Raw genomic sequence first — 26088 nt, forward strand, 5'->3', positions numbered from 1 at the left:
TTGATGGATTATCAGATATATATACTATGGTTTGTGGACTCTATAACTTTCCTACAGACTAAATAATATACACTGATTTAGGGTATTTTCACCAAAGAAATGTAGCAGAATCCATTTTGACCTAAATTTATGAAGAAAGGATATTTATTTGCACAATTGTATATCAGAAACAGAGAAAAACGCTTTTTTTAAAAAAATGTTCAGCAATAAATAACAAACTCAGTGGTGATTAACTGCTTCCGTGCTGCTCTATAGCAGAAATACTTGATGATTTCTTGCCGGAACCCAGTGATCACCGAGTATCTCCGATGGGGGAGAGACCTGTGCATAAACCACACAGATGTCTCCCATGTCAGCTCCTGCTTTGTATGGCTCTGCATAGCAGTGTGCTTAAAGTGAAACACAGCACACAGCCTCATAGTAAAACAGCACATAGCACATAGTTAACACTTTGATCGCCCCAGATGTTAACCTCTTCCTGCCTAGTGTCATTAGTACAGTGTCAGTCCTTTTTATTAGCATTGATCGCTGTATTGGTGTTACTGAGGATGTCAGTGACAACAAGTCAGTTCCCCCAAGTGTCAGAATGCCTGCTGCAGTCCCACTATAAGTCGCTGGTCGTCGCCATTACTAGTAAAAAAAAAAATCCAGTATATATACCGCCATTTGTAAACGCTATAACCAATTAATTTACACGTATTGGGATTTTTTTTAGCACAGACATGTCTCAGAATACATGTTGGCCTAAATTTATGACGAAATTTGATTTTTAAATTTTTGTTACTGGACATGTTTAATAGCAAAAAGTCAAAAATATTGTTTTTTTTTTTCAAAATTGTTGGTCTTTATTTGTTTATAGTGCAAAAAATAAAAAACCTACAGGCGATCAAATACCACTGAAAGAAAGCTGTATTTGTGGAAAAGAAAGGACATAAATTTAATTTGGGTACAGCGTTGCATGACCGCACAATTATCATTTAAAGTAACGTAGGGCCGTATCGCAAAAAATGGCCTGGTCAGGAAGGGGGGTACATCCTCAGGAGGGCAAGTGGTTCAATACCACCAAACCAAAGCTCTATTTGTGTGAAAAAAAATTTAAAATTTTTTCATGGGTACAGTGGTGCATGACTGTGCAATTGTCATTCATAGTGAAACAACACTGAAAGCTGAAAGTGGCTTGGGCAGGAAGGGGGTAAAAGAGCCTGGTATTGAAGTGGTTAAAACAAGTAAATATGATATACTTTCCTATCTATTTACTAATGCTAGTAGCATAAGGATTACAATTTGTCAATGTTGATTGAGATAGTGAAGTTCCACATTAAAGAAAGTTGAAAAACAACTTACTGGATAAAAAATTGTTTTGGCTTGGGGTTTTTTTTGCCTTCCACAGGCAAAACACTAAAGGCCCAGTTTAATGGTACAAAGAAACAAAATACTAAGACAACCTCAGTACTAGAATCCTTTAGGTAAGCAAATAGCCCACAAGTGATTCAGTGCATCAGTGTTAATTCAAAACTGAAGTTTTAGTTTGTAGTGAAGCTAAACGTTAATCTGAAATTAACCCCAGCTACAATAACTGTGACATGTTATCTTTTCCCCAGGATTTATACCTTCTGGTCCTTGCAATGGTGGGTATTTCTGCCCTGAAGAGGAACGTTTTGAGCGGTGCATGTGCTACCGAGATTGTGGATATGATGGTGAACCTGTCTGTGGATCTGATGGTGTAATTTATCAAAACCAGTGTCAGATGGAAGTTGCAGGCTGCAGAAATAACACCAGAATAGAGCAAGTGGCAATGTCACAGTGTGTACCAGGTATTTGCATTTAATAAACAATCATTTGAAAATGTATATATTTTGCATATTTCATAAAAGTTTCTGTCCTGAATTTTTAAATTTAGCTTTGTTTTCATTTCCTTTTAAGTCTTGCTTTACCCTAGATCAGGGGTCTCCAAACTTTCTAAACAAAGGGCCAGTTTACTGGCTTTCAGACTTTAGGGGCCAGACTATGGACATTGGGAGTAGAAATTGGGAGTAGAAATTGTCCTGCGTCATTGGCAGGAAACAAAGCATTTTTGGCTTTAGGGGAGGAATAGCGCCCTATTCTTGGTGTAAGTTGGAGAAATAGTGCCCCATCGTTGGTGTCAGTGGGAAGAATAGTGCTGTGTTGTTGGTGTTAGTAGGAGAAATAGTGCCCATGGTTTGTTTCAGTGAGAGGAATAGTGACCGTTGTGGATGTCAGTAGCAGGAATCATGCCCCCTTGTTGGTATCAGTGGGAGGAATAGTGTCTTGTATCAGTGAGAGAAAAAGTGCCCCAAGGGCCAGATAAAGGCAAGCAAAGGGCCGCATCTGGCCCCCGGGCCATAGTTTGGAGACCACTGCCCTAGATCCTTGGTAATTTATTTATATATTCCAGCTATCTTTATTTTAGCTGATACTCCCATTAGCTATTTCACACATAATTTACAGATACTCATTATACTGTGGAGTGGAGTGCTGCTCCAGACTTTTATATTTAGTACACTGAACAATATCGAATTCTTCAAAATGTTCCATCAACCTACACAGATTCCTAGCTAACTATTCAGTATTTAGAAACTGTTTTATAGCTATCTTGTTGTATATCTACACCTGCAAAAAATTTGTGTTACCTCCTGTTCTTGGGTGTAAAATAGCTTCCATTGCTTATCAGTTTGCATTATATGCACAAATGGAATCCAAAATGTGAAACATCTAAGCAATACATTGTATACATTAGTGTGATATTGTTAGAAGGCGAATTGTATATGTCGCTACTTCAGTAGGCATCTGAGCTTTGTCTTCTCCATTGTAGTGAACATCATACCCAGTTTATACATAATCCCAGTTTCTTAGATGGCACAGATAGTTGACTGATTTATTTTACTTGCTGTCTGGAACTGCTTCTTAAGAGTGAATTTTTTTTCTATTACTAGGCATCCTTGTAGCATGAAACACCTTGAGAAACAGTCTGCTTTTCACAGTTATTGACCTGATTGTTTTCCTAGATTCTTTTAAGGCCCATTTTACACGGTCAATTTGTTGCGATTGCCAAATTCCTGTGGCAAGAATCTGTGGATTCTTGCTGCTGGAATTACCGGGTCATGTGATCTGCAGCGACCGCCCATTTAAACTATTGGTGGGCTGAAAATGGCAGCTGCTGATCGCATGCAGCCACACACAGAGAGATTAGCTGCGGTTTGGGACAGAGAACAAAGTCTGGATGCCATCGACCGCATCCAGGCTTGGGCATATGTTCCAAACTTAAGCTAATCGCTGTGTGTGTGTGGCTGACTGCAATCAGCACTCAAAATATTTAAACTAAAAAGACCTTTCATCTCCAATCCCGCTGGACCTGCTCAGAAGCCTTCTTCACAACAATGGTTCTCCTCCAGCCTTGGAAGTACAGGGACATCTACTGACATTTGCTCCAGCTTAGAGCAGAGATGTCCTGGCCCCTTACATGTCTTCCAGAGAGGTACACAAAAAATTTGCTGTCCTTTTTCTGTTTTCTACTACCCATTCCTACTTGCTGCTCCATAACATTCATACAGTTTCCTACACCTCCTTGTAACTTTACAGTCATATCCTTTCCCTTGAGGAAAAATTTTAAAGAATTTAGAATTCCTGCACAGAGGCCCTTACCTGCTTAAGGACAGATTGAATTGGAGGGTAGTCGGGTGTAAACAGACAGCGGAGTCCGTTTACTCCCAACTGTCCATAAAGTAGAGCATACTCTGTCCGTGTCCACTTTGCAGAAACTGAATGGACACAGATGTGTCATCAACCTACTCTGCTCCGATCAGCAGGGGATCTGTAAGTGGATCCCCTGCTAATCAAAACGGAATCCATCCCATGTGAAAGGGGCCTTATACTCTGCAATCAATCATGTGAGCTAGTTCTCACCCAATGCGATGATGGGGCACTCTATCTTAAAATGTATTTCCATTCCTCATTCTGCAACCTCTTCTGTTTGGATTTGACAAACACCTAACCATTAGTACCCCATATGTTTTGGTTCGGCCTTGTTTGTCCTCTTCAGCAGGAAGTTGCTCTACTTCCATTTTGACTTTCCCACTGGGACCTTCTTTAAATGTTGTTTTCCACACAGAGCACTCTCTTTGGGGGTTACTTCCCTAAAATGTCCATTCCCTGTGTTGCCTTGGCTCCCCTTTTTTATGTACTTTTTGAGAGTCCCCATTTTTCTTCTGCTACAAGGGGACAAAGTATCCTTGAAGCCAGTCCTTGTTGCTTCCCTGGTGCTCTTTCTGTCACTTTTGTGGAATTTCAATCTGCTGCCTTAGAAACATGTTAAACAAGTTTTGCTTCCCCTTAAGGGTGTGGTCAGTACTGTGATCTATGGCTACTTGCCACATCTTCCCTTAGGAAATGACCCCTCTCCTGTTTTCACACTGAATTCTCCCTCTATTAGATTCCTCCCTCCTCTTCCACCCAACTGGGTGACTATTTTCCTTTTTTTTCTAGGGCTTCTGCAAACAAGGAAAGAGTTCCACCTTCCCTACCTGAGCCCTTCCTCCCAGAGCTGTTAGGTTCTTGGGCTCTTTCAGGTATTAATCACCAGACACCACTTGATCCTCCATTCACATTTTCAAAACCGATTTTTGACAGATAGCTGTTTGGACCTCTGCTGATGCGTGCCTCCACCGCAAGGTGCTTGTGATGTCAGCAGTCTGTTCAGGTTGACCCTTCTTGTTTTTTCTTGTGGATCTGTTGCTGCTGTTTTAGCTGTGTTTTTGCCTACCCCTCGGCTTATTGTTTGGGGTCTTCCCATGATCTAAGAATCAAATCCTGTGTCTTGTACAGTATGATTAAGTTAATAGCAATTGTGAAGTACCTGTAAATACTTTATCTTGGAGTACAATACAGGAGACAGGTCCCTCCCTACTATTCTCTGTGAACTCCTTACTCCTATATATACACTGGCAGGCAGACCCAGCAAAGCTTTTGCCAGTGTGCAGTCACCTGAAGGTCCAGTATCCATGGTATAAGAATCAATTCCTGTGTCCTGTACTGTACTCAAACATATTTAATTTACAGGTTCGCCAAAATTCCTATTTTTTTTTGTTGTAACAGCAAGTGGGGAGTATTCCCTCCAATAGCTACACAGATGAAAAAAAAAACTGGCAGAGGTCCTAATCCTTCATTTCCATACTGAAGTTGGACTTTAAAGCATACTCTAGTTCTTAAGTGGTGACACTTTTTTAAAATCTATTTGAACATAAATTCAAAATAAAAGGAATCCATGCCTGTTTGTAATGTGTGGGGTGGGCAAATTGCTATATATCCTTACTTGGGAATGTTTTGTTATGGACTGTGGCTTGTATCCTGTGTTAACATTGAAGTTCACAGATCATTACAGGATAAGGAACTGGATCATGTGAATTTCTCATGTTCCTTCAAACCAGTACCAGGTGGCTATGGCTGATCAGTTGCCTTCAAAGTCATTTCTAATTCAAATTTGAATTTCTGATGAAGAGGTTAAATAGTGTGGAAAACAGAAGAAAAAAAAACTATTGGATTACTTTTATAGCCTTTTCATCAATAAAGGGGTGAGGCGGGGTTTAGAGATTTGATATTGTTGAATTAATGTTGGCCTTTTTCTTATAATTCTTTATTTCTTTCTTTACAAGTAGTTTTCTTTGGGTTTTGAAAAGTAATTAGTTTATTGCAATGGATAATGCTCATTGTCCAATGAGATCACAATTAGGTGTATCATGAAAATATAATACAGCATTAGTTTGTTTTATTTTACAGTGTAAATGGGTGGATGAACAGCAAAACCAGGTACATCATTCCACTGTATCAAAAGGATGGGTGCCTGAAAGAGTTGGGAATTGAAGTAACATGTTTTTCTGATTGAGATAATAAGCCCCGTTCACACAATGAGAATATCGGACAAACAATTGTCCGTTTTTTCGAAAATGAAGGAGTTACTCAAGTTATGAAAATTCTTGTGTGACAGAATAAAAATTCAGAAGTGATGTAATGTATTGTATTTATATTATATTCTTGGCTGAAAGCTGTACTGATTGGATGAAAACCGTACGATCTGGTAACGTACAAGAAAAAGTTTCGTGCTTGTGCCTTTGAATAATTTCGGACGAAAGTGGAGTAAAATCCCATCACATAAGGACTTTGAATTCCCCACTACTAGGTTATAGTGAGCCATATATCAGACCAATCTAATATTGTTTTTTTTTTTAAATCATATTTTCCATATGGAGGTATGGGAGGAGGGTGGGGTTTATTTTATTTGTCATAATAGATGAGCATATTTTCAGAGGTTTTCTTTTTTGTGGGGATCTGCAGGCTTTAAATTACTGGCATTAGTTAGTTAATTATGTAGAGTATTGTAAGTAAGGGTTAGCTTTATTCCTACATTGGTAAGGATGTTTACCTAGAAGAAAGTGGAGTTCCTTAGTTTCAAAGTTTTCTTAAGTCTTCAGCATCATAGAATGGCCTGTGGATTAGATCATGATAATGTGTCAATAGCCTTGTGTATATTGAGGTAAATAGCATAATCTCTTGGTATTCTTTTTTAACTTGAAGTGTTACTAAACCCAGGAACCTGCATTCACTATATCAGGTCTCCCACAGTACACAGAACATGGAAATGCAATTATTTTAGTAAATATAAACTGCTAAATACCTTTTCTCACAAGCACTTTATAACAGTCTTGTAATTTTTATCAGTGTCCAGCAGAGCACTGGTTAAAGCACATAGGAAGAATTTGCACTCTCCCCTGATTGTCCTATGAGGCTGCAGAACCCCTGACTCTCTGTCTGGACAGCACTGATTGGCTCTGTGCTGAGCACATGCACTCTCCTAAGAGACAAAAAAAACTCTGTAGCAATACACACCAAACTGAGCATGTGCAGCATGCCCCCAAGGCTCTGTTTTATCAGCAGATGGGTTGGGGACAGTAGAGAAGGGGAGGATCAGAGAAGACAGGATCAAACAGCCTTTTACACACTGTGTAGGATTAACCCCTTAGGTTCCACAATGAATATAACAAGCGTGCTTTACTGCATATACAAATTGATTTTACTGTTGTGGGTTTAGTAACGCTTTAACCTTGGGGAAAGTCTAGTGCACATATTCTTTGAACTGATCTTCATTTTTTACTGAAATGTGCACATAAGAAAAAGTACTTTGTATTTTAGACATTAAATCCAATTGTATTTGTGTTTGTTCTTTAAAAGTCTGCATTTTCCTGTTCTATAATGCCATACTTTATATTTGTTAACAGAAGAAAATACTTCAGAGGAGGAAACTGACAGTGTTACATTACCAGAGCCATTTCAAGAGAAAACTGGTATATTACATTCCTATTTTCAGCTTTCTTTATTAACAGACCACATGTGTTATATAACACCACATGTGTTAAATAGAATATACAGTCTCATTGTTCCCAGTAAGAAAGATTAGTTATATTGGCATAATCCTTTCTTATCATGGTTAAATAGATATAGCCTATCTTTTATAATGACCAAGAGCCCTCTGGGTTAATAGAAGTGGGTAACACCTAGGGGCATTGCAAGATGTAGTAGTGGCACATGTAAGGATTCTAAGGAAACGTATAAGATAAAACTAGAAAAAATGTGGTTAAAGCTGATGCCACAGTCATTATTAAAAAGTAATTTTGAGACAGCGAAAGGCTATCACTGAGATTAAGGATCTTGGAGTGTCTGGTGTTCTACAGAGCCTCTTCTAGTAAGGATGGACTTCAGGGCACTACCAGTATTGAACCTTCTAGAGTTAAAGTGACATTAAAATACAGAACTAAAGCAGAAGAAACAAAAACAAAACACAGAGGGTTAAGTTAGGTTAGACTGATATGGCTTAAAACTAAAAGATGAGAGGCAAGGTGAGGGTTAACAAAGTCTTCAAGAAGCAGAAAAAGATAATGAAATCCATTAACAATTCCACAGAGAATGCAGTGCCACGCAGGGAAGCAGCTAGACAGGAGACATGGATATCAGGGTGTTGTTGGGGACAAAATCACAGATGGAAGCCTTAAGCCATTGCTCTAAAGCCAAATCTTTTGTTATAAATTTTGAATTGAAGAGGGTAAGGGTTAGCAACTCTGTCAGATTTTTAATGCTTATACTATAGAAATGCAGAAAGGAGTGCCAGACCAAAACCGAATGAAAGAGTCCAAGATAGTTTTAATTGTTGGTAAATACATTATGATGCTAGGTTCACACTAGTCCGCAGGCTGCGGGCTGGTTGCGGGTGCAGGAATCACACCTGTTCCCGCACCTGCAGCCACTCGCATCCAAATAGCGCTGCTCTTGCGATTCTGAATGGCACCCTCACGCATCTCAGTCCGCAGCGCAGTCGTGGGTGCGGCGGGGTAGCCGCATGGTCAAAAAGACCATGCAGTTTGCCTGCAGCCACATTTTAAAAAAAATGCATGCACCTATTTTTTGCGGGACACGCAGCACAGCAGCCCATTCAAACGAGTAAGCTGCCAAGCCCCAGTAAATGCGAGCCGCACAGCCCGCGCTAGTGTGAACCAGGAGTAAAAGCTGCCAAGCATTTCGTATCAAACACCACTCCACCCTCATTGGCTGTTTTTAGATTAATTATTTGCCAACAATTAAAATTATCATGGACTCTTTCATTCTTTTTTGGTTTTGTGCTCCTTTCTGTGTTTCAGCTGTTTGAGCTACTGTCCTGTGCCCATTGAGGAAAGCCTTGCTGTGTGGGAGCACCTCACCAAAACTATAAGGCTTGTTTGAAGTTTTCCTTCATCTGACTAAACATGCAAATTAAAAATTCCCAGCATCTCTGTGAGTATGTTTGTCTTGGGGGTATTATTGCTGTCTGTGTCCCCAATGAGTAGATTCGCCTATACTAATCCATACTATTGAGTTGTCACTGAAATAGAAATAAAGGGGAAATCTTCCAGTGGGGACACTTGATGACGTGACAGCTGCATCAGAGAAAATTTTCCTAACTTTGGAGAAATTTTCTTTCACTTCTTGTTGTGTCTACAGAACAGGATATAAAGGAAAATCCCCCAATGTGAAACAGCTGGTTAAAAAGTGTGATGAGTTGTTGTTCCACCTACTCTATCCAAAACTGATAAAAAGGTTTGCTTTAAGATCTACTTTAAAGCTGAACAGTACCCATCTAGAACTTTCCACAAAACCACCTCTACCACCATTTTTTTCTGAAACGGTCAACCCATGTTAATTTGTTGACTTTTTACTGGTTTTAATTTCTGTTTAAGACCTGGCTCCCATCACACTTTCTGCCTGCAGAGTGGTAATACAGGCACTAGTCTAGAAGAGGGATTCAGAAAAACATGTGTTTGCCCATTAGTAACACCAATTACATAATTTGTAAATGTGATTTTGTGGAAGAGAAATTGAGCCATTATATTAAGGTCTGGATCTCCTGATTGGATTTACAATGTATTTTATACGGAGATGACAACAGGAGCCTCTGAGACATTAAAGAGGTGGAGGTGGGGTGTAGTTCTTCCCCAAACTCATAGATGGTTGAGAACTATGGCAGGGAGATCATACTGTTCAAGTATTGAAGTATCCAAGACCTATAAGAAACCAAGTGCTGATTCAGTCCACATAAAATATTACTTTTTTGGTGGACTTGTTTTTTGAGAGATATAGGTTAATTTTACTTTGTAATGTTTGTTAAAAGTTGCAATGCAACCATATATAATAATAGTAATTTCTCCTAATATTCTTTTCCAGCAGAAGAAGAGGTACCCATTCACCAGTCAGAGGATTCCTATTACTCCTATGAGTATGAAGCAGATCCTTATGGCTCTGAGAATGAAGATGGTCTTGAAATTGCAGTGCATCTCACAACAGTGGCAAATGTAGCCGAGGACACAGCTGATACGTTCTCGACCACAGAATGGTAATTTATAGGACCACTTTTTGCTTTAACTGCATTTTCTTGGTACAATCACTTTGATTAATTCAAATTTCCTTCTTCATCGTCCATTGAGGGATATAAGAACAGAAAAAAAAATGGGGTTATACTACCGCCTAAAGGAGCTTGGGACACTGGCAAACAGAAAAATTGTAAGCCAGCACCCATATAACTCCTGTACCCTTGATCCGTGTACCCAGTCAGAATACACTGATAAGCAGCTGCAGCCACTGATCACAAAAATGTTTACAGCATCATTTTTCTTCATTTTGTTTTCTCAGTGCTAGCATCACTAATGCCTGGCCTCACCTGAGAGTGTTGGTGAACTTGGGGGAATTTGTAAATCTGTGCTCTGTTCCCTCTGTGGATGCACCAGTGATCCACCTTAAAGTCCACAGTTAAAGTCCCTCCTTAGATCCCAGTTTGAATTGAATGGTGTTGCCCTCCTCTGTTTTATCTGTCAAAACATCAGAATGAATACATTTCTGCAAAAGAGATTTCTTCAGTACTGGTGCATGTTTCATAGAGCAGCAAGAGCTGGGGCCTTGTGTTTTAGACTAAGTCATACCAGGATCTTTTTCGATCAGCTGGTGGGCTAATCAAAAAAAAAAAAAGTGAATAGATTCCCCCATCCAAACAAGCAAGCTGGGACTCCTCCACTGTCATAATACACTAATCAGTGCTGCACCTGATTGGCTGCAGGTGCTAGTTGAATGAAAGTTTTCCAACAGTCCCTTTCGAGAGAAGTCGATCATTAGATTTCACTCTGTTGAGCAGGAACAGCCATAGATAGATCAAAATTCTGCAAGTCCCTGCTTAACTGGCTGAATTTCGATCCATCTATGGCCAGCTTTAGTTTTGATAGTTTGTTACAAGCATCTAAACTTGGGACTCCTATGGGGGTGATATCCATACAGATTCATGGGTCACTATGGTTGCATGGTTGGGATGCTGATGCTGTATCCAAGGAGCATCTGACCCTGATTAGCCTTTGAGGGGTGTCATCTCTTCAGCTCTTCTCTTGACACTGTTAGAAGCTATGACACAGGTGGTGGGTGGAGGGTCGGAGGAATCCCACCCTTCTCTTTTATCTACTTTGGCAGCAAGTACTCATAAGCTCTCAGAGCCTATCTCCTGCTCAGCCCATAGTAATCAAAGCCAGAGGTAAAGTAAGGGGCTGTTTGTACATCCCACAGGTTCTTGGGTAGTTGCCTTCCTGGCATTTGGGTGTTCAGATCACCCCTTTTAGCCCCAAGGTAACCCCTTATTTCTGGCATCTCTTTCAGCTGTCCCTCAACATTTTTCTTTTACAAAGGGTTTTATTATAGAATAAGCAGAGGTAAACACACATTCGAGAAAGTTATACATTGACCAACAAATATGAGACATACAGGGCATTGCTGAAAAATTTCAAAGCATATACTGGTAGAAACATAAGCATAAGCTCAGTATTTAAGTGTCATGGAAGAGAAGACAAGGAAGGGAAAAGAAAAGAAAAAAAAAAAAGAGGGGGTGGGGAAAGGGGGAAACGAAGAGCAAACATTTGAAGGTCAATGAAAATGCAAACTCCAATAGAAAGTTTTGCTATATCAGCATATTGAAAACAGGAGAGGCCTGAGGAAAAGCCTCTCCAGATTTTAACATATATATTCCAGACAGTGGGCTCACAAAGGAGTCTGGGTTGCATAAGTAGTATTGCAGATGTAGCACTTAGAGCAATGATCACAATCAGTACAATTGGCATAAGAACAGCTTGGACAGAAGAATAGAGAGGGACAATCGATGAAAAGACAAGGACAAAGATAAAGCATAAAAACAAAGACAATCACAAAAGGGCTCCAGGGCGACCGCAACAGAATCGATCCTCAAATTGACAGAAGGGACTGGTCAAATCTCGATGGGTGGGCTGCCGCCATCCAGGGACGCCATATCTGCAGGAATTTGGTATGGGTATCCAGCAGTATAGCTGTCAATTTTTCATTAACCATTATGAAGTTCATCTGGTTTTCGACAGCCTCGAAACTGAGGAGAGGAGTCTTCCAAGCCCTCGCGATAGTCAGTTTAGTAGCCATAAATAAATGTGATGCCAGCTGCCATTCAGGGCAAAGAAGGCCCTCCAGTTTAAATAGGAGCGCTTCGTACGGGTCGCGCTTAATGTCCACGTGGAGCATAGTGCGGAGAAGGGCATAAACCCTAATCCATAATCTGCTAACCTTAGGGCAAGTCCAGCAGATGTGAACCATAGTACCCACTTGTTGGCACCCCCGGAAACAGGCTGGAGAATATGTGGGGATAAAATTAGCTAGATGAGCAGGCGTATAATACCATCGATAAAGGATTTTGTAGGCGTTTTCGAGAATGATGACATTCCTCGAACATTTAGATAATGCTTGGGTCATGATCCGCCAATCCTGTTGATCCAAAGTCCCCCCAAGTTCCGACTGCCAACGTTGATGATAGGAACGGACTGGAGGGGTTCTATAAGAGATAATGGCAGAGTAGACCAAAGAGATCAAACCCGGAGCATGGGGTCTATGCCTGCACTGGCTTTCAAAGGGGGACAGTTGGTAAGGTCCCGAGTGCGTCCATATTAGTGTATTAACAAAATGACGGAGTTGAAGGTAACCGAAATGTTCCCGCAAAGGAATGTTATAGGAGGAGTTTCAAAGGTAAGTATTCGGGTGGGAGATAGCAGTGAATGCACATCATAAAAACCATGTGTTTGCCCCAGGCAAATTGCCTAGGATTGTCCTGGCCTGGAGGGAATAACGGGTTATGTAACAGACATAACAACGGTAGATGGGCAGAGATAAGGCCAGCAGAATATTTAATAGAATCTCAAAGACGAAGCGAAAGCTTCAGCGTCGGACTAAGAGTTGATGGACGATGAGAAAAAGGAAGCCACGGTAAGAAAGAGAGTGGTATCGGATGGGAGTCTAGCAAATCTTCAGTAGCCCACAAGGGGAAATGGTGAGATGCATGAATATGGGCTACGGGGGCAATATTAGTTGCCAGATAATAAGACTGGAGATTTGGGACAGATAACCCACCGTCACTCCTACGCGCAAGTAAGATATGCTTACTAATTCTGGATCGAGAAGAACTCCAGATGAAGGACAAAAGTTGTCGCTGATGGATACGCAATATATGCAATATATGCGAAGGAACAGGGATAGGTAAAACGCGAAACAAATACAGTAATTTAGGGAGATAGGTCATACGGATCGCGTTAATTCTGCCGAACCATGAAAGGGGGTAATGAGACCAGGAGGACAACATCTCGGTCAGTTCTTGGAAAACAGTGGGGAAATTAGCCCGATATAGTTCGTCATATGTCGGAGTAAGCTTAATTCCTAGATATGGTAGTGCCGAGATCCATTGAAAGGGGAACGAATGTTTCAGAGTAGCCAAAAGTGATGGGGAAAGAGTAATTGACATAGCTTTTGATTTGGCAGGATTGACATGAAGACCCAAAAGATTTGCAAAGGAATCCAGAACCGCAAGTAAATTAGGCAGAGTGACCCCCGGATTCGTGACTGACAACAGTATATCATCTGTGAACAGAGACAACTTATGTTGGGAACCAGCCACATCAATCCCCTTAATATCAGGATGCATACGAATGGCTTCTGCCAACGGTTCCAAGGCTAAGATAAAAAGTATGGGGGAAAGCGGACAACCTTGTCTAGTACCCCTGGCAATCAAGAACGTGGAGGACTCGAATCCATAATATTTAAGTTTTGCTTGGGGGGATGTGTACAACGAAGAGATCCATCGTAGAAATGAGGGGCCAAAGCCAAAGCGATTAAGGACCGATAAAAGATAAGGCCAAGGTGTCAAAAGCCTTGTTGATATCTAAAGATAGGAACATCATATCAATTTTGCGAGCATGGGCTAAATGTTGTAGTTGTAAAATACGTCTGATGGCATCTCCAGCTTGTCTATGAGGGACAAATTCCACCTCATCCCTTTTTATCAGTCGAGAAAGAAAAGAATTCAGTCGAGTGGCCAAAATTATGATAAGGATTTTCAGATCAATGTTAATAAGAGAAATAGGCCTATAGTTTGCCCACGAAGAAAGATATCGATCTGGTTTAGGGATCATGACCACATTCGCGGCCATAGAGTCCAGAGAAAAGTTTGAACCTCTCTTCACCGCGTTAAACATGGCGGCGAGATGAGGGGCAAGCACGTCAGCCAACTTCTTGTAGTATAGCACCGTGTATCCATCTGGACCTGGACGTTTGCCTGACTTCAGATCTGCTATGCATTGCAAAACCTCTGATATTTGGATATCACGGTCCATCAAGTCCTTATGAGCCGAGGTCAAAGTAGGCAGGGACAAACCAGATAGAAAATCAGAAATTGACTGAGGATCAGCCCGAGTGGGCTCAGTATAAAGTTTGGCAAGTCGATACCGGAATTCCTCCAAAACCGCTACAGGATTACTTGTGAGAGTATTGTGACGATTGCGTAAAGAAATCGGTTTGGGGTGATGCGTAAAAGAACGTAATCTATGAGCCAACATGGAGTCTGGTTTGTTTGCTTTACTATACCACTTCTGGCGTGTCCAGCGCAAAGAACGCTCAGCCTCATCTGTCAAACAAAGATCCAGTTCTAAGCAAGCCTGATCTAACAGTCTACGATTCGAAGGGGTAGGTCACTGTTTAAATTGAGCTGATGCAGAAGCTAACTTTGATTCCAGCTGACACTGTTTAAGCTGCCTATCCTTCTTTCGACTAGAAGCTATCTGGATAATATGTCCCCTGACAACAGCCTTCTAAGCTTCCCATAACGTCACCGAAGAAGAGACCAAACCCAAGTTTAGCTGGAAATATTCCTGAGATTTGCGCTGTAGTTCTGCCTGAATCTCCTTCAGCGAAAGCAGGGAGTCATTCATTATCCATGAAAAATAGGCTGGCTTACAAAGAAGAGATCGACAGACCACCAAGATAGGATCATGGTCAGACCATGGAACCGTGAGAATAGAGATAGAGCGAACCAAAGGGAGATGTTTACGTGATACAAAAGCATGGTTTATTCTGGAATGAGAATGCTGAGGGTGCGAATAATAAGTATAGTCTTTCCCCCGGGGTTGAAGTTCACGCCAGAGATCAACCAAATCATGGGCACCTAACATACGTACGAAGGACTTAGCTGATGCGGAAGGAACAGGATGCTCTGCTGGATATTTATCTAGTGCAGGATTTAACACTAAATTGGAGTCCCCTGCCATCAAGAGAGTACCACGTTAATGTATAGCCAAGAGGGAACAGAGGTGTGACAAAAAAGGTTCAGGGTTGACATTGGGAGCATAATAGGACATTATGGTAATTTCTATACCTTGGATCGTGCCCTGTAGCAGAAGATATCTACCATTGGGATCAGCAATACGCTTCGCGCAGACATACAGAGTTTTGCTATGGAAGGCAACCAGCACCCCTCTCTGCTTAGTGGGGCCAGCAGCCTGAAATATCTGAGGATAGCGTGCATCAAAATATTTTGGGGCTGAAGTAGTTGAAAAATGAGTTTCCTGCAGGCAAGCGATGTCCACCTGATGAGCCCGAAGGAACTTAAAGATCTTTATCCATTTCTGCGGAGAGTTCATCCCCTGTACATTCAGAGATAACCAGTTCAACGACATGATGATCGGAAAGAAAAAAGGTCACATCCGCCGTGATCCCCAGGAGCCCTGAAAAAAAATTTACAAAAACACAAAACACACATGACGAGGGACAGAGACAAGGAGGTGGAGAAGAAAGAGGAAAACAAGAAGACATCTAATATACAAGCAATATATCTGTGAAACAGTAAGATTAATAGAAACATCGTAATAATCAACTGTGAGTAAAATACCCACATAGGGGCTGGGTAGCGGGCAGGGCAAAAAAGCATACCGCTAGCCAGCTCAGAGGGGGACACGGTAGTCCACCGGAACAACTCGGCATTAATAAAAAAAACAAAGAATTATTATGCAAACAACTTAGGCTAATACACCTGTGAGTGAGTGAACAACAAGCAACTCAAAAAACTATGAAAATCTCAACCAATCAGAGAGGAGAGAGAGGGAAGGAAAAAAATTAATAAAAGGGGGGGAGGAGCCTGAGATCCACTCCACTCTGACTTGGAAGAGGTAAATCACTTGAAGGTTATGGGCCCCTCGGGCCCACGGATATTGTAGCCTCCCCATTCAGGGAGCGGGACAAATCTAGATTCCGTTCCAGAAAGTGGCGGCAAAGAGCCATATGTAATGAAACTGCATACTGATGGCCATTCATTAAATATCAAGTCGCGGAGAGTTCCTGGAAACGCTGGGCCTGCAGAGATCGAAGAGCTTGAGAGCTACTCTGACTTGGAGAAGAAGATTTATGTGAAGACTGGGAGTTCCAAGGGCGTGTAGAAATTGTAGCTTCCTCACTCTGGGAGTGTAGCAAATCCAAATTGAGCTCCCGAAAATGACGGCGAATATCAGCTGGTGAAGAGGCCTGGAATTGACGACCCTGGAAGGAGAATGAGAGCTTGAAAGGGAAACCCCATTTGTACTTGATACCAGCTGATTGAAGAATTTGGAGATAGGGTCTCAAAGTACGACGTTTGGCAATCATAACTGGGGACAAATCCGCAAACAGATGAATAGAGTGTCCCTGAAATTCTAACCTCAACATTTTTCTTGTGGTATTGCACACAACAGTATGTCTTCTTTGGTTCCCCACACCTTGGGACACATTTTTTTTTTCAGTTCTAGTGGTTACTTGACTTTGGGAGTTCAACCCTATACAGACTTACACTCCCTTCTTTTATATCTCTATTTTTTGTTGTAAAATACTATTGTATCCCTCATTTTCCCTTCTCCAGTGGAACCCCCTGCCCTACAAGGTTGGCAGGAACCAGTTCCTACTGCTACCTTACCTAGTAAGGACCCACCTCCTCAGTGTCCTTCAGAGGCATCTGCTATTTCTTGAAACATTTGATTTTTTTGTACAACCTTCTTCAACTTACAGCCAGAACCCTTCCGAAGGGCCAAACACCTGTAAGCTTTGACCAGACAGGGTATCCAGCACTGGTAACTAGTGGTCACCAACTGGCGATGCTGTTCAGCTCAAATCCTAACTGTGGGTGAACTGTGACCCTGAATTTACTGTTAGGAAAATTCCTCCTTCTTCCCGTATAGGGCCCTGTAGGGTGCTGAGGGAATAACCTTCTAATATATTCTTCCCTTCTCTCTTTTATTCTCTGTCTTTTTCATCCTCCCCCTGTATTCCTGGGCACCTGCTCTTAGGGTGAAACATACAGATGGTCTTTATGGACCAAGGAGTCCCTAGCTTGACTTGTCAGTCTGCTAGGTTGTAGCTAGGTTCCCCCCACCCCAGTTGAGATGCGGCTCACCGGGATATTCTGGGAGGTTCCACTGAACAGATGGTCTTCAGTTCAATGGGGGATCCCACTGTGAGTCAGCTTCCTGACCTAGCTTCCATTGGACATCACTTAATTGTTGCAGAACCTTCATGTTTGGGAAGGTTTGTGAGATCTCCCTGAGACAGGACAAGTGACCTGGTACCTAAGCTGGATAATGCTGGTAGTGTTACCGTCAACTGCACTGTCTTACTTAGAGACACCAAAGGGTTAGGTTTGCACACATGGATGCTCCTCCTCTCCTACATGGCAGAAGGAAAACATGACCAGAGGGCTCTGCACTGCCCTAGATTTTCAGCCAGCAAAACATGCTGAGATCCTGCTGCAGAGGCCTTCATGGGGCCTGATCACCTGGGGACAGGTCTTCCATTCCTTGGCTGATCCTGAACCTCTTCAGGAAGTTCCTCCACATCCTTTTCCTCAGTTCTGTCCCTAATCAGGTGAATGTTCTTACTAGTGTTACCACTTGCCCTCGTCCATGACTGTGAATGCTTCACTGGTCCACGAGGGTCAAATAATTCTTAGAACCATGTCCTGGATCTAAGTTAGGGTCTTACAGAGTTCCTTTGTCAAGCACCAGAGATAGCTCTGTGTGTTAAAGTGAATGGGTCTTGCCCATCCTCTTGTTTTCCGGATGTTCACTGGCAGAAGTCTAGGGTTGCAATATGTTTCCATCCCTGTCTACCCTTTAGGGGTATCTCTTGTGCAGCCTGCTCCCTTTCTTCAGTTGGGCTGACTTCATGGTTGGTACCTTTTTTCTGCCAGTCTGAAGGGTCATTTAGCTATCATTTAAGGATATTATGCTCTGAAGTTTCTCACATTCCTTGAATACCTTATTGCGAAATTGGTTGGCTAGAAATATCATTCTTATTATGAAACCTATCTTCCCTGTGTCCCAGTATGTAGACCAACTAGTCTTTGTCTTGCCCACCAAGTGGGGGTGAGGCCTGGGCTTTATTTACAGTCCAGCGTCATGGTCAGGTAAGACAGAGTCACCCTGTATGCTTCTGGTAATATTTGGTTTGTATTCACTACAGTGTAATTTTTTCTAATCTTGTGCTAAAATTCAACCAGTCAGTCTCATGTGCATGACTAGTTGCGACATCACACCACTGATCACACTTTTTTTTGCCAGTTCCATCCAGATCTCTTTATATGGTAGTCAGGTGCTTCCTTTCACCCTTCCTCCATGAGGATTCACTACAGCACTGTCTACATTCTACATTCTTCTTCTGGACACACTTAATCTATATTCTTTATCCTACTGTGTGAATACCCCATAGGGGAATAGCCTCACATGTAGCTATGGCAGAGACCAAGCGAAAAGGGAGCCATTGCAAAAGCACAGGCAAATATTCACTCTGCCGAAGGCGCACACAACACTCTGTGTGCACCTTTGGCAGAGTGACGATGCTCCCCTTGCGCCAGAGCAGGATCCCAGCTCTACCACGTGTTCCTGCATCCATCTCTAGCTATATTTCAGGCAAAAAACAAAAGGCCTACCTGACAAAAGTAGACTTGTTTGCACTTATGTCACAATTCCTTGGACAAATAATGACTTTATTACAGCCATCTTTGCCTAGGGCTCAAAAAAGCCATGCACCATGTCTTTTCTCCTACTCCTGTTTTTCTTGCTGAGTCATATCCCAATATGTCTGCCCTAGATGAGGCAGACACAAAAGAAAATTAAGGGGAGATTGAGGCAGTATTGAATGAAGCTACGGAAGATCTTCCACTGATTGCCGCTATGTTGAAGAGGAAGCTTCACGCAACATTCTTGCTAGTATTGAAAATCACAGTGCTGCCATCCACAATAGCCTTGCCATTGTACAGCTTGCTTTTCCTTAGTCTTGCCTATAAGTACAAAGAAACCTCCAAAAATCTTTACCAAACTCTATCCAGTGGAAAAAGAGTTCACAAAAAAGTGGTCTATTCTTGCTGTAGATCCTTCCATTTTAGTCTTAAACAAACATCCCACTGTACTTAATGAAGATGCTCTGTCTTTGAAAGATTCTGCAGATAGAGATTCTTTACTCTTGCAACCAGTGCTTGCTGCAATTTCATTATGTCAAACTGCAGCCAAATGGACAAGCAGAATGAAAAACTAACATAACCCTATTTTCAAGATCATGCGTAGACAGAGCAAATACAGCAAAAATCCTCTGATCTGCTTTTTTGTGTTGATGCCCTAGAACATGTCATGAGACAAATTTCCAGAATGGTCCTAATCTCTATTCACATGTGCAGAATCATTTGACTAATAGCTGAAGCTGCTTGTAAAATGAAACTCACACGTATACCTTTTCAAGGAAGATATCTGTATGAAGAGGCACATTCCAGTTCATAAAAGATGTCGCAGGTAGGTCACAGGAAGACTTTACTTCCACAATCAAATATCCCATTTCTGTGCTGACATGGTCTTAAAAGAGGGATTGTACACTCCTTGAGGGCAGGGACTGATGTGAATGTGTAATAAATTCAGTTGTGTTCAAAATAATAGCAGTGTGTTTAAACAAGTGAGTAAAGCTCAAAATCCTTATAACAGCATTTATTTCCATACACAAAAATGCATTGGGAACACCGCACAGTCTATTCCAAATCAAAACATGAAGAAAAATATTTCACATTTGTTATTACTTTACAGAAAGTTAAGAAAAATGAATATTGGGCTGTTCAAAATAATAGCAGGGTCTGCATTTTTCTTTACAAACTTAAACATTTACTGTAGAAACTGAAAAATTCTTGAAGATTTAACTTTCCTGTGAATCACTGAACTAATATTTAGTTGTATAACCAATGTTTCTGAGAACTGCTTCATATCTGTGTTGCATGGAGTCAACCAGTTTCTGGCACCTGTGAACAGGTATTACACCCCAGGACAATTGCACTACATTCTACAATTCCTCTGCATTTCTTAGTTTTACCTCAAAAACATCATTTTGATGTTACCCCACAAGTTTCTATTGGATTAAGGTCCAGGGATTGAGCTGGCCATTCCATAACGTTAATCTTGTTGGTCTGGAACCAAGATGCTGCTCGCTTACTGGTGTGTTAGGGGTCGTCTTGTTGAAACACCCATTTCAAGGGCTTTTCCTCTTCAGCATAAGGAAATATGACCTCTTCAAGTATTTTGGTGTATTCAGACTGATCCATGATCCTTGGTATGCGATAACTAGACCCAACACCATAATGTGAGAAACATTCCCATGTCATGATGCTTGCGCCACAATACTTCACTGTCTCACTGTGTACTGTAACTTGAATTCAGTTATTGGGGGTCGTCTGACAAACTGTCTCCGGCCTTTAGACTCCAAAAAGAACAATCTTGCTTTCATCAATCCACAAAATGTTGCGTCATTTCTCTTTAGGCCAGTCAATGTGTTCTTTGGCAAATTGTAACCTCTTCAGCACATATTGTTTTTTTCAACAATGGGACTTTGCTGGGGCTTTTTGCCAATAGTTTGGCTTCACGTAGGCATCTTCTAATTGTTACAGTACTCACAGGTAACCTTAGACCTTCTTTAATCACCCTGGAGCTGATCATTAGCTGAGCCATTTTGGCTATTCTTCAATCCATTCAATGGTAGTTTTCCACTTTCTTCCACATCTTTCTGGTTTTGGTTGCCATTTTAAAGCATTTGAGATCATTTTAGCTGAGCAGCCTATCAGTTTCTGCACTTCTTTATAAGTTTTCCCCACTTCAATCTTCTTTTTAATCAAAGTACTTCTAAACAATATCTGGAACAACTCATTTTACCCAGATTTTCGGAGAGAAATGCACTATACTCAGCATGTACAACATTTGCTGCCTTTGTATCTAAATAAGGGCCACCTGTTTGACACCTGTTTTTTCACAGACTGAGTGACCTCACAAATTGAACTCCAAACTGCTATTATTTTGAACGTGCCCCTTTCAAGTAATGATTCAATTACACAGCATCAGCAGCATGCATGTCATGACTGTTGGGTCTGTTGGTTTTCTATTACTCTACTACACCTACTAGTAAATTTGCCATGTATAAATATAATTTATACCAAAACAGTGATTGATCTGGTTAGTGATGTTAGACTGTTATTATTTTGAACACAACTGTATATAAGGCGCTGCGTAAATTGAGCTCTATACCTGTAATAAATAACTAAAATAGAGAAATCTCCTAATCTGTTGTTCCTACTCTGGTAAAAAGCACTTCCAGTAAGATCTACTATCATACCTGGAAATTCTTCTTTGCCTGGTGAGAACACAGACACTTCAATCCCAGAGATCACACAGTGACCTGCATTCTGGCTTTCCATCAATCAAGTTTTGACCAGACCTTGACCTTCAGCATTCTGAAAGGACAGATCTTGGCCTTGTCTATTTTCTTTCAAATACCTCTTGTTTCGATCTGCAAAAATATAAAAAAACTCAATATCGCAAGGGAAAGAGTGATAAAGTCCCAAGCAAGAAGCTGTAGTCTCTGTATGGTAGGTCCAGATGTATTGCGTGCACTTCTATAATGGCTGCAACTCTTTTAACAGGGTATTGGATATCTCTGTAAACTAAAACAATAAACAAACAGAAGGTGTCATCAAATAAGTGTATCAATTTTATTAAATCAAGGAAAGGGTTAAAATACACTCACAAGGATGAGAGTAAATGGGCATATCATCAGTCTTTATTCGCTGACAAGCCTCGGTGGACAGCAGGTGAATGGATGGATGGGATGTCTCCTTTAGGACCGCTCTGCAGGACAGGTGGAATAGAGCTGGACTCTGTCAGAATGCAGCTTAAGTCCGTATGACATGCTGTTTCTTCCTGCAGCAGAAACTATAGCCGCACTGGAACACAACCAGAACCGGAAGTGACGTCGGTACATATTGACTTTAAAGCGTGATGGGTGGTAACATGTTTTGGAGCCCAAAATTGCTCCTTTATCAAACCATAAACATAGGCTTGCTGGGTAAAGAAGGGGTTATACAGGGGCTAGCTGATAGTTTTTGTTTTTCAGTGTCCCAACCTACTGTAGATGGCAGAATAACCTGACTATTCTGAATTCTTTTCTGAATTCCAAGAAAATTATTTTATGCTAAGTTCAACAATCTGATATTTCCAGTCAGTATAGTGAACTGAGGGAGGTTGTGATAGGGTACAAAGCGTTGTGGTTTTAATGACCCTGCATATTCTAGAACTGTGCAGAGCATACTAGAAAAATAAGCACTTCACTATTAATAATGTGACTGTTTTTTTTCTTTTTAAACAGAAAATGAAATGTATGAAAATACGGACTACAACACAAGATGAACTTGGACAGATTGCATTTTACTGGATACTACAAAAATGGACCTAGCTGGTTATAGACATTTACCTAACATCTATCTTTTGTATTATTTTATTTCCCTTTAACCAGCTTGGTTTTTCTTTTTGTGTTTTACATGTGGAATTTTCATAGAAGATACAGGTGTATCAGATGTAGAAAATCTTTTTTTTTTCTGAACGAATAATGTGTAAGCTTTTTCTAAAAAGTTTGACAACAAGAAACCTCCTTATATCTGCTGATCTAAATGCAGACTTCTCATTTAAACCCATCACATGCTCCCTTGTCAGATTTTACAAGCAGCTTTGTAGCTTGATGTTTAAAGTTTCTAGTGTTCCAGCTGAACTAGCAGAATTTCCTCTCCAGGACAACAACTTAATTTGAAGTGTTACTAGCAAAAAATATGCATCATCTAGGAAAGTTTTGACCTTGTCCTTTGATCCAGTTTTACGTGACGCAGTTCCTTTATATCAGAGGTTTTATTCAATTTTAACTTTTTCCATTTTGGTAATGCTCCTACTACACCTTATACATCCGACACATCTTTACATAGAGCATTCATTTTATTTTATTAAAGTCAACCTGCAAGTTATATGTGCCAGAATTGACGTTAAAGGCATCACTTGCCAACAGAGCCTAGCAGTTTAAATTTGTGTACATAACCAAATGTTGCCAAACCCAACAAAGTAGCAATAGTTATTAATAATTCTGCAGCCAACCTAGTGCCATTGCAGGGCAAAGTATATTTCTTTTCTGCAAGGAATTTTCTATCTTTTTTTGTTTCCTTTATTTAACAGTGTTTCTTAATGAAATGGAAGCAGTCACAAAAAACTTAGTTACAGCATACACATGGGTAAAGTAACCATGAGCCACTTAAAGTACATATGGAATTCTACCTAAGAGCATTTGACAGTACCCGTAAATTGAACTATTCTCTTTTGTGTAAACAGAATTGATTTAGGATGAGCAGCTTATACCAGCTCACAAATATCTTTGGATACACAAGCCCATTTGCTAAATTTTAGAATTTCCAGTCATTTCTTGCATAGAGGGTCAGGTTATGAATCATTGAAATATAATACCTGTTTTCATGTGTTATAGCAATTTTGAACTCAATGCCATGGGCACTATGCAGGCTTTGGGATCCCAATCTGTAAGAAAATTGAATATGGTCACCAACTAAAAGTGTATGTATTCCCATGCTAATGAACGATTACAAAGAAATATGATACTTTACTTTCTATGATAAAACTACTTATTTTGAGTGCTAAAAGTTTGAATCACTAAAAGCTACAGACTTCAGCCTACAACCCTTATTTTATCTATTGTAATTAATCACTGATTGTGATCTAAGCTCTCCAATCTTTGTCAGTTCTCTTTCAAATACTAGAATTACAGTACACAATACCAGATATTAAAATAGGGCTAAATGCTTTGTTATAAAGAATCATCAAAATATTTAACTGTATACATTATGAACCATTCACATCTTGAAGTATGGGAATTTTATACAGGAGTTTGACGGACAAATACTAACCACCTGACTTACACCAGTCTCAAAGGTAATGGATATTTGTTTGTGGTAGAGCCGTTTTGTGGGTTGTAAACCCCTTGATGTAAAATATGAAGTTCACATCTAAGAAGATATGGTATTTATAATCTTTTCCCCCCAGTTTTATATGTAATTTATATGGACAGTTACTGTTTTAGTTTATTTGCATTGCAAAATGCAAGCATAGCAAGAAGTATTTGTGTTATTGCTGCATTTACTTTACCTTGTCCTAGATACTACAAGACTTCTTCTGAATGTCTTAAAGAGGAGGTAGCACTTTCAGCCTAATTTAAATATAAAATACGTGTTTAAGACAGCATAGGACAAGGGTAAAAAACCAACAAAATTTGAATCCAGATCATTAACACTGTATGACCAGTGCATAACATTATTCAGTTGAACCACCCTTTTTTTTTTTACAACTTAGCTGACTGAATGTCAAATTTTGAGAAAGTAGATCATGCCCTTGTTGACACACATTTCCTGGCAGAGATATGTCCTTTCCTGCTTTGGAACCTGTAGGATGCATGCAATTGTCGCTCGTTTGATAACACAACCCATTCGATAATAGAATGTATTTTTTCAAGGTGAACTACACAAAGGACCTGCATATGAAAGACCTGTATGTTTTGCCCACTGCAGTCAAAGAGGTTACATTCGTAATAAAACAAGAATCTGATGTGTGCCAATGGCCAAAACCCATACGTTTCATTTTCATACATTCTTTAAATGAGATGGTTTCATAAACAAGTACACGATTTGCTAGTAGTATTACATACATATTTATTGGTTAGAGCCTTCTGTCGTTGAAAAGAGAGACCTAGAGAAAGTGGCTTAGGAACATGTTTCTTTAAAATAAATAAACATTGTACAATTAGACCCAATCAGCAGAATCTATACCGGAACCATACCATTATATCACGTGACTGTTGATTACACTTCAGCGCCCCAACCCTCAACACATAACTTAATGTATAATATAGTATGATTAAATTATATATAATTCTATTGTCCTTCCTAGTACATGTATATAAATTGCTAAACATAATTCTTTCTTGCCAAAGTTGTAAGTGAAAGCCAGTGTATTGTATTGATGTCTTAAGACCTTGGGTGTGGGCAAGAGAAATGGCATTAACATACCTTATGGTAATTTTTTTTTTTTATTTTAAATTTCTAATATACACTGAAAATGAATGAATAATCTTGCCAGTGACAGGCAGCTTCTTGCTTCCTTAAGTGATTCTCGTGGCCTAACAGCAGATGTTATATTGCTAAATGGTAGTAAATGTGTTGCTGGCAGAACTGTATAAGCTTTTTCATAGTAGATATATATATGAAATGGGTATGATTTTGTATCTGATTATTGAGGCATTAGTGTCTCACTCATGCATCATGTTTAAATGAGAATAAACCGTTTACAAACTTTTGTTTATTTTGTTTTTTATCTGCATGTATATTGCGGGCAGTCTTTTGTAATAGTTGTCTAAGAGAGACAGCACCAATCAGTAAGCAGAGTGAGTCCACGCCAAGCCAGCCCTGCAAAACTCGGAGCTGTGTCTGTGTTAAAGCAGCCACAGCAGAGAGGAAAGAGGTGGAACATGCTGCAAAACAGGTAACTTCAGGCAGTCAGTACACAGGAGGCAGCAGGTTAACCACTTCCAGTCCGGACACTTTTACCCCCTTCCTTTCCAGGGCAATTTTCAGCTTTCAGCGCTATCACACTTTGAATGACAATTGCGCGGTCATGCAACACTGTACCCATATGAATTTTTTACCATTTTTTTGAGACAGATAAAACTTTATTTTGCTGGTATTTATTCACCGCTGGGATTTTATTTTTTTTGCTATGTAAATGAAAATGTCCGAAAATTTTGAAAAAA

General features: G+C 40.3%; 1 protein-coding gene across 2 annotated transcripts in view; it reads left to right on the forward strand.

The window, feature by feature from the left end:
- Nucleotides 1-25634, forward strand: part of CPAMD8 (C3 and PZP like alpha-2-macroglobulin domain containing 8) — a 204962-nt gene extending 179328 nt beyond the window's left edge. Inside the window, exons 40-43 of one of the 2 annotated variants that reach the window (XM_089667566.1) lie at nucleotides 1602-1814; nucleotides 7290-7355; nucleotides 9766-9931; nucleotides 22603-25634. In XM_089667566.1, coding sequence (XP_089523692.1) covers nucleotides 1602-1814; nucleotides 7290-7355; nucleotides 9766-9931; nucleotide 22603 — 446 coding nt within the window. In that variant the 3' untranslated portion in view covers nucleotides 22604-25634. Of the gene's footprint in view, nucleotides 1-1601; nucleotides 1815-7289; nucleotides 7356-9762; nucleotides 9932-22602 lie in introns of both variants that reach the window. The other variant, XM_089667561.1, reaches the window with a different exon arrangement.
- Nucleotides 25635-26088: the final 454 nt, after the last annotated feature.

The sequence above is a fragment of the Staurois parvus genome, unplaced genomic scaffold, assembly GCF_062004578.1.
Source record: "Staurois parvus isolate SC_StPar_1 unplaced genomic scaffold, SC_StPar_1.0 ptg000053l, whole genome shotgun sequence".
NCBI classification, from domain to species: Eukaryota; Metazoa; Chordata; class Amphibia; order Anura; family Ranidae; genus Staurois; species Staurois parvus.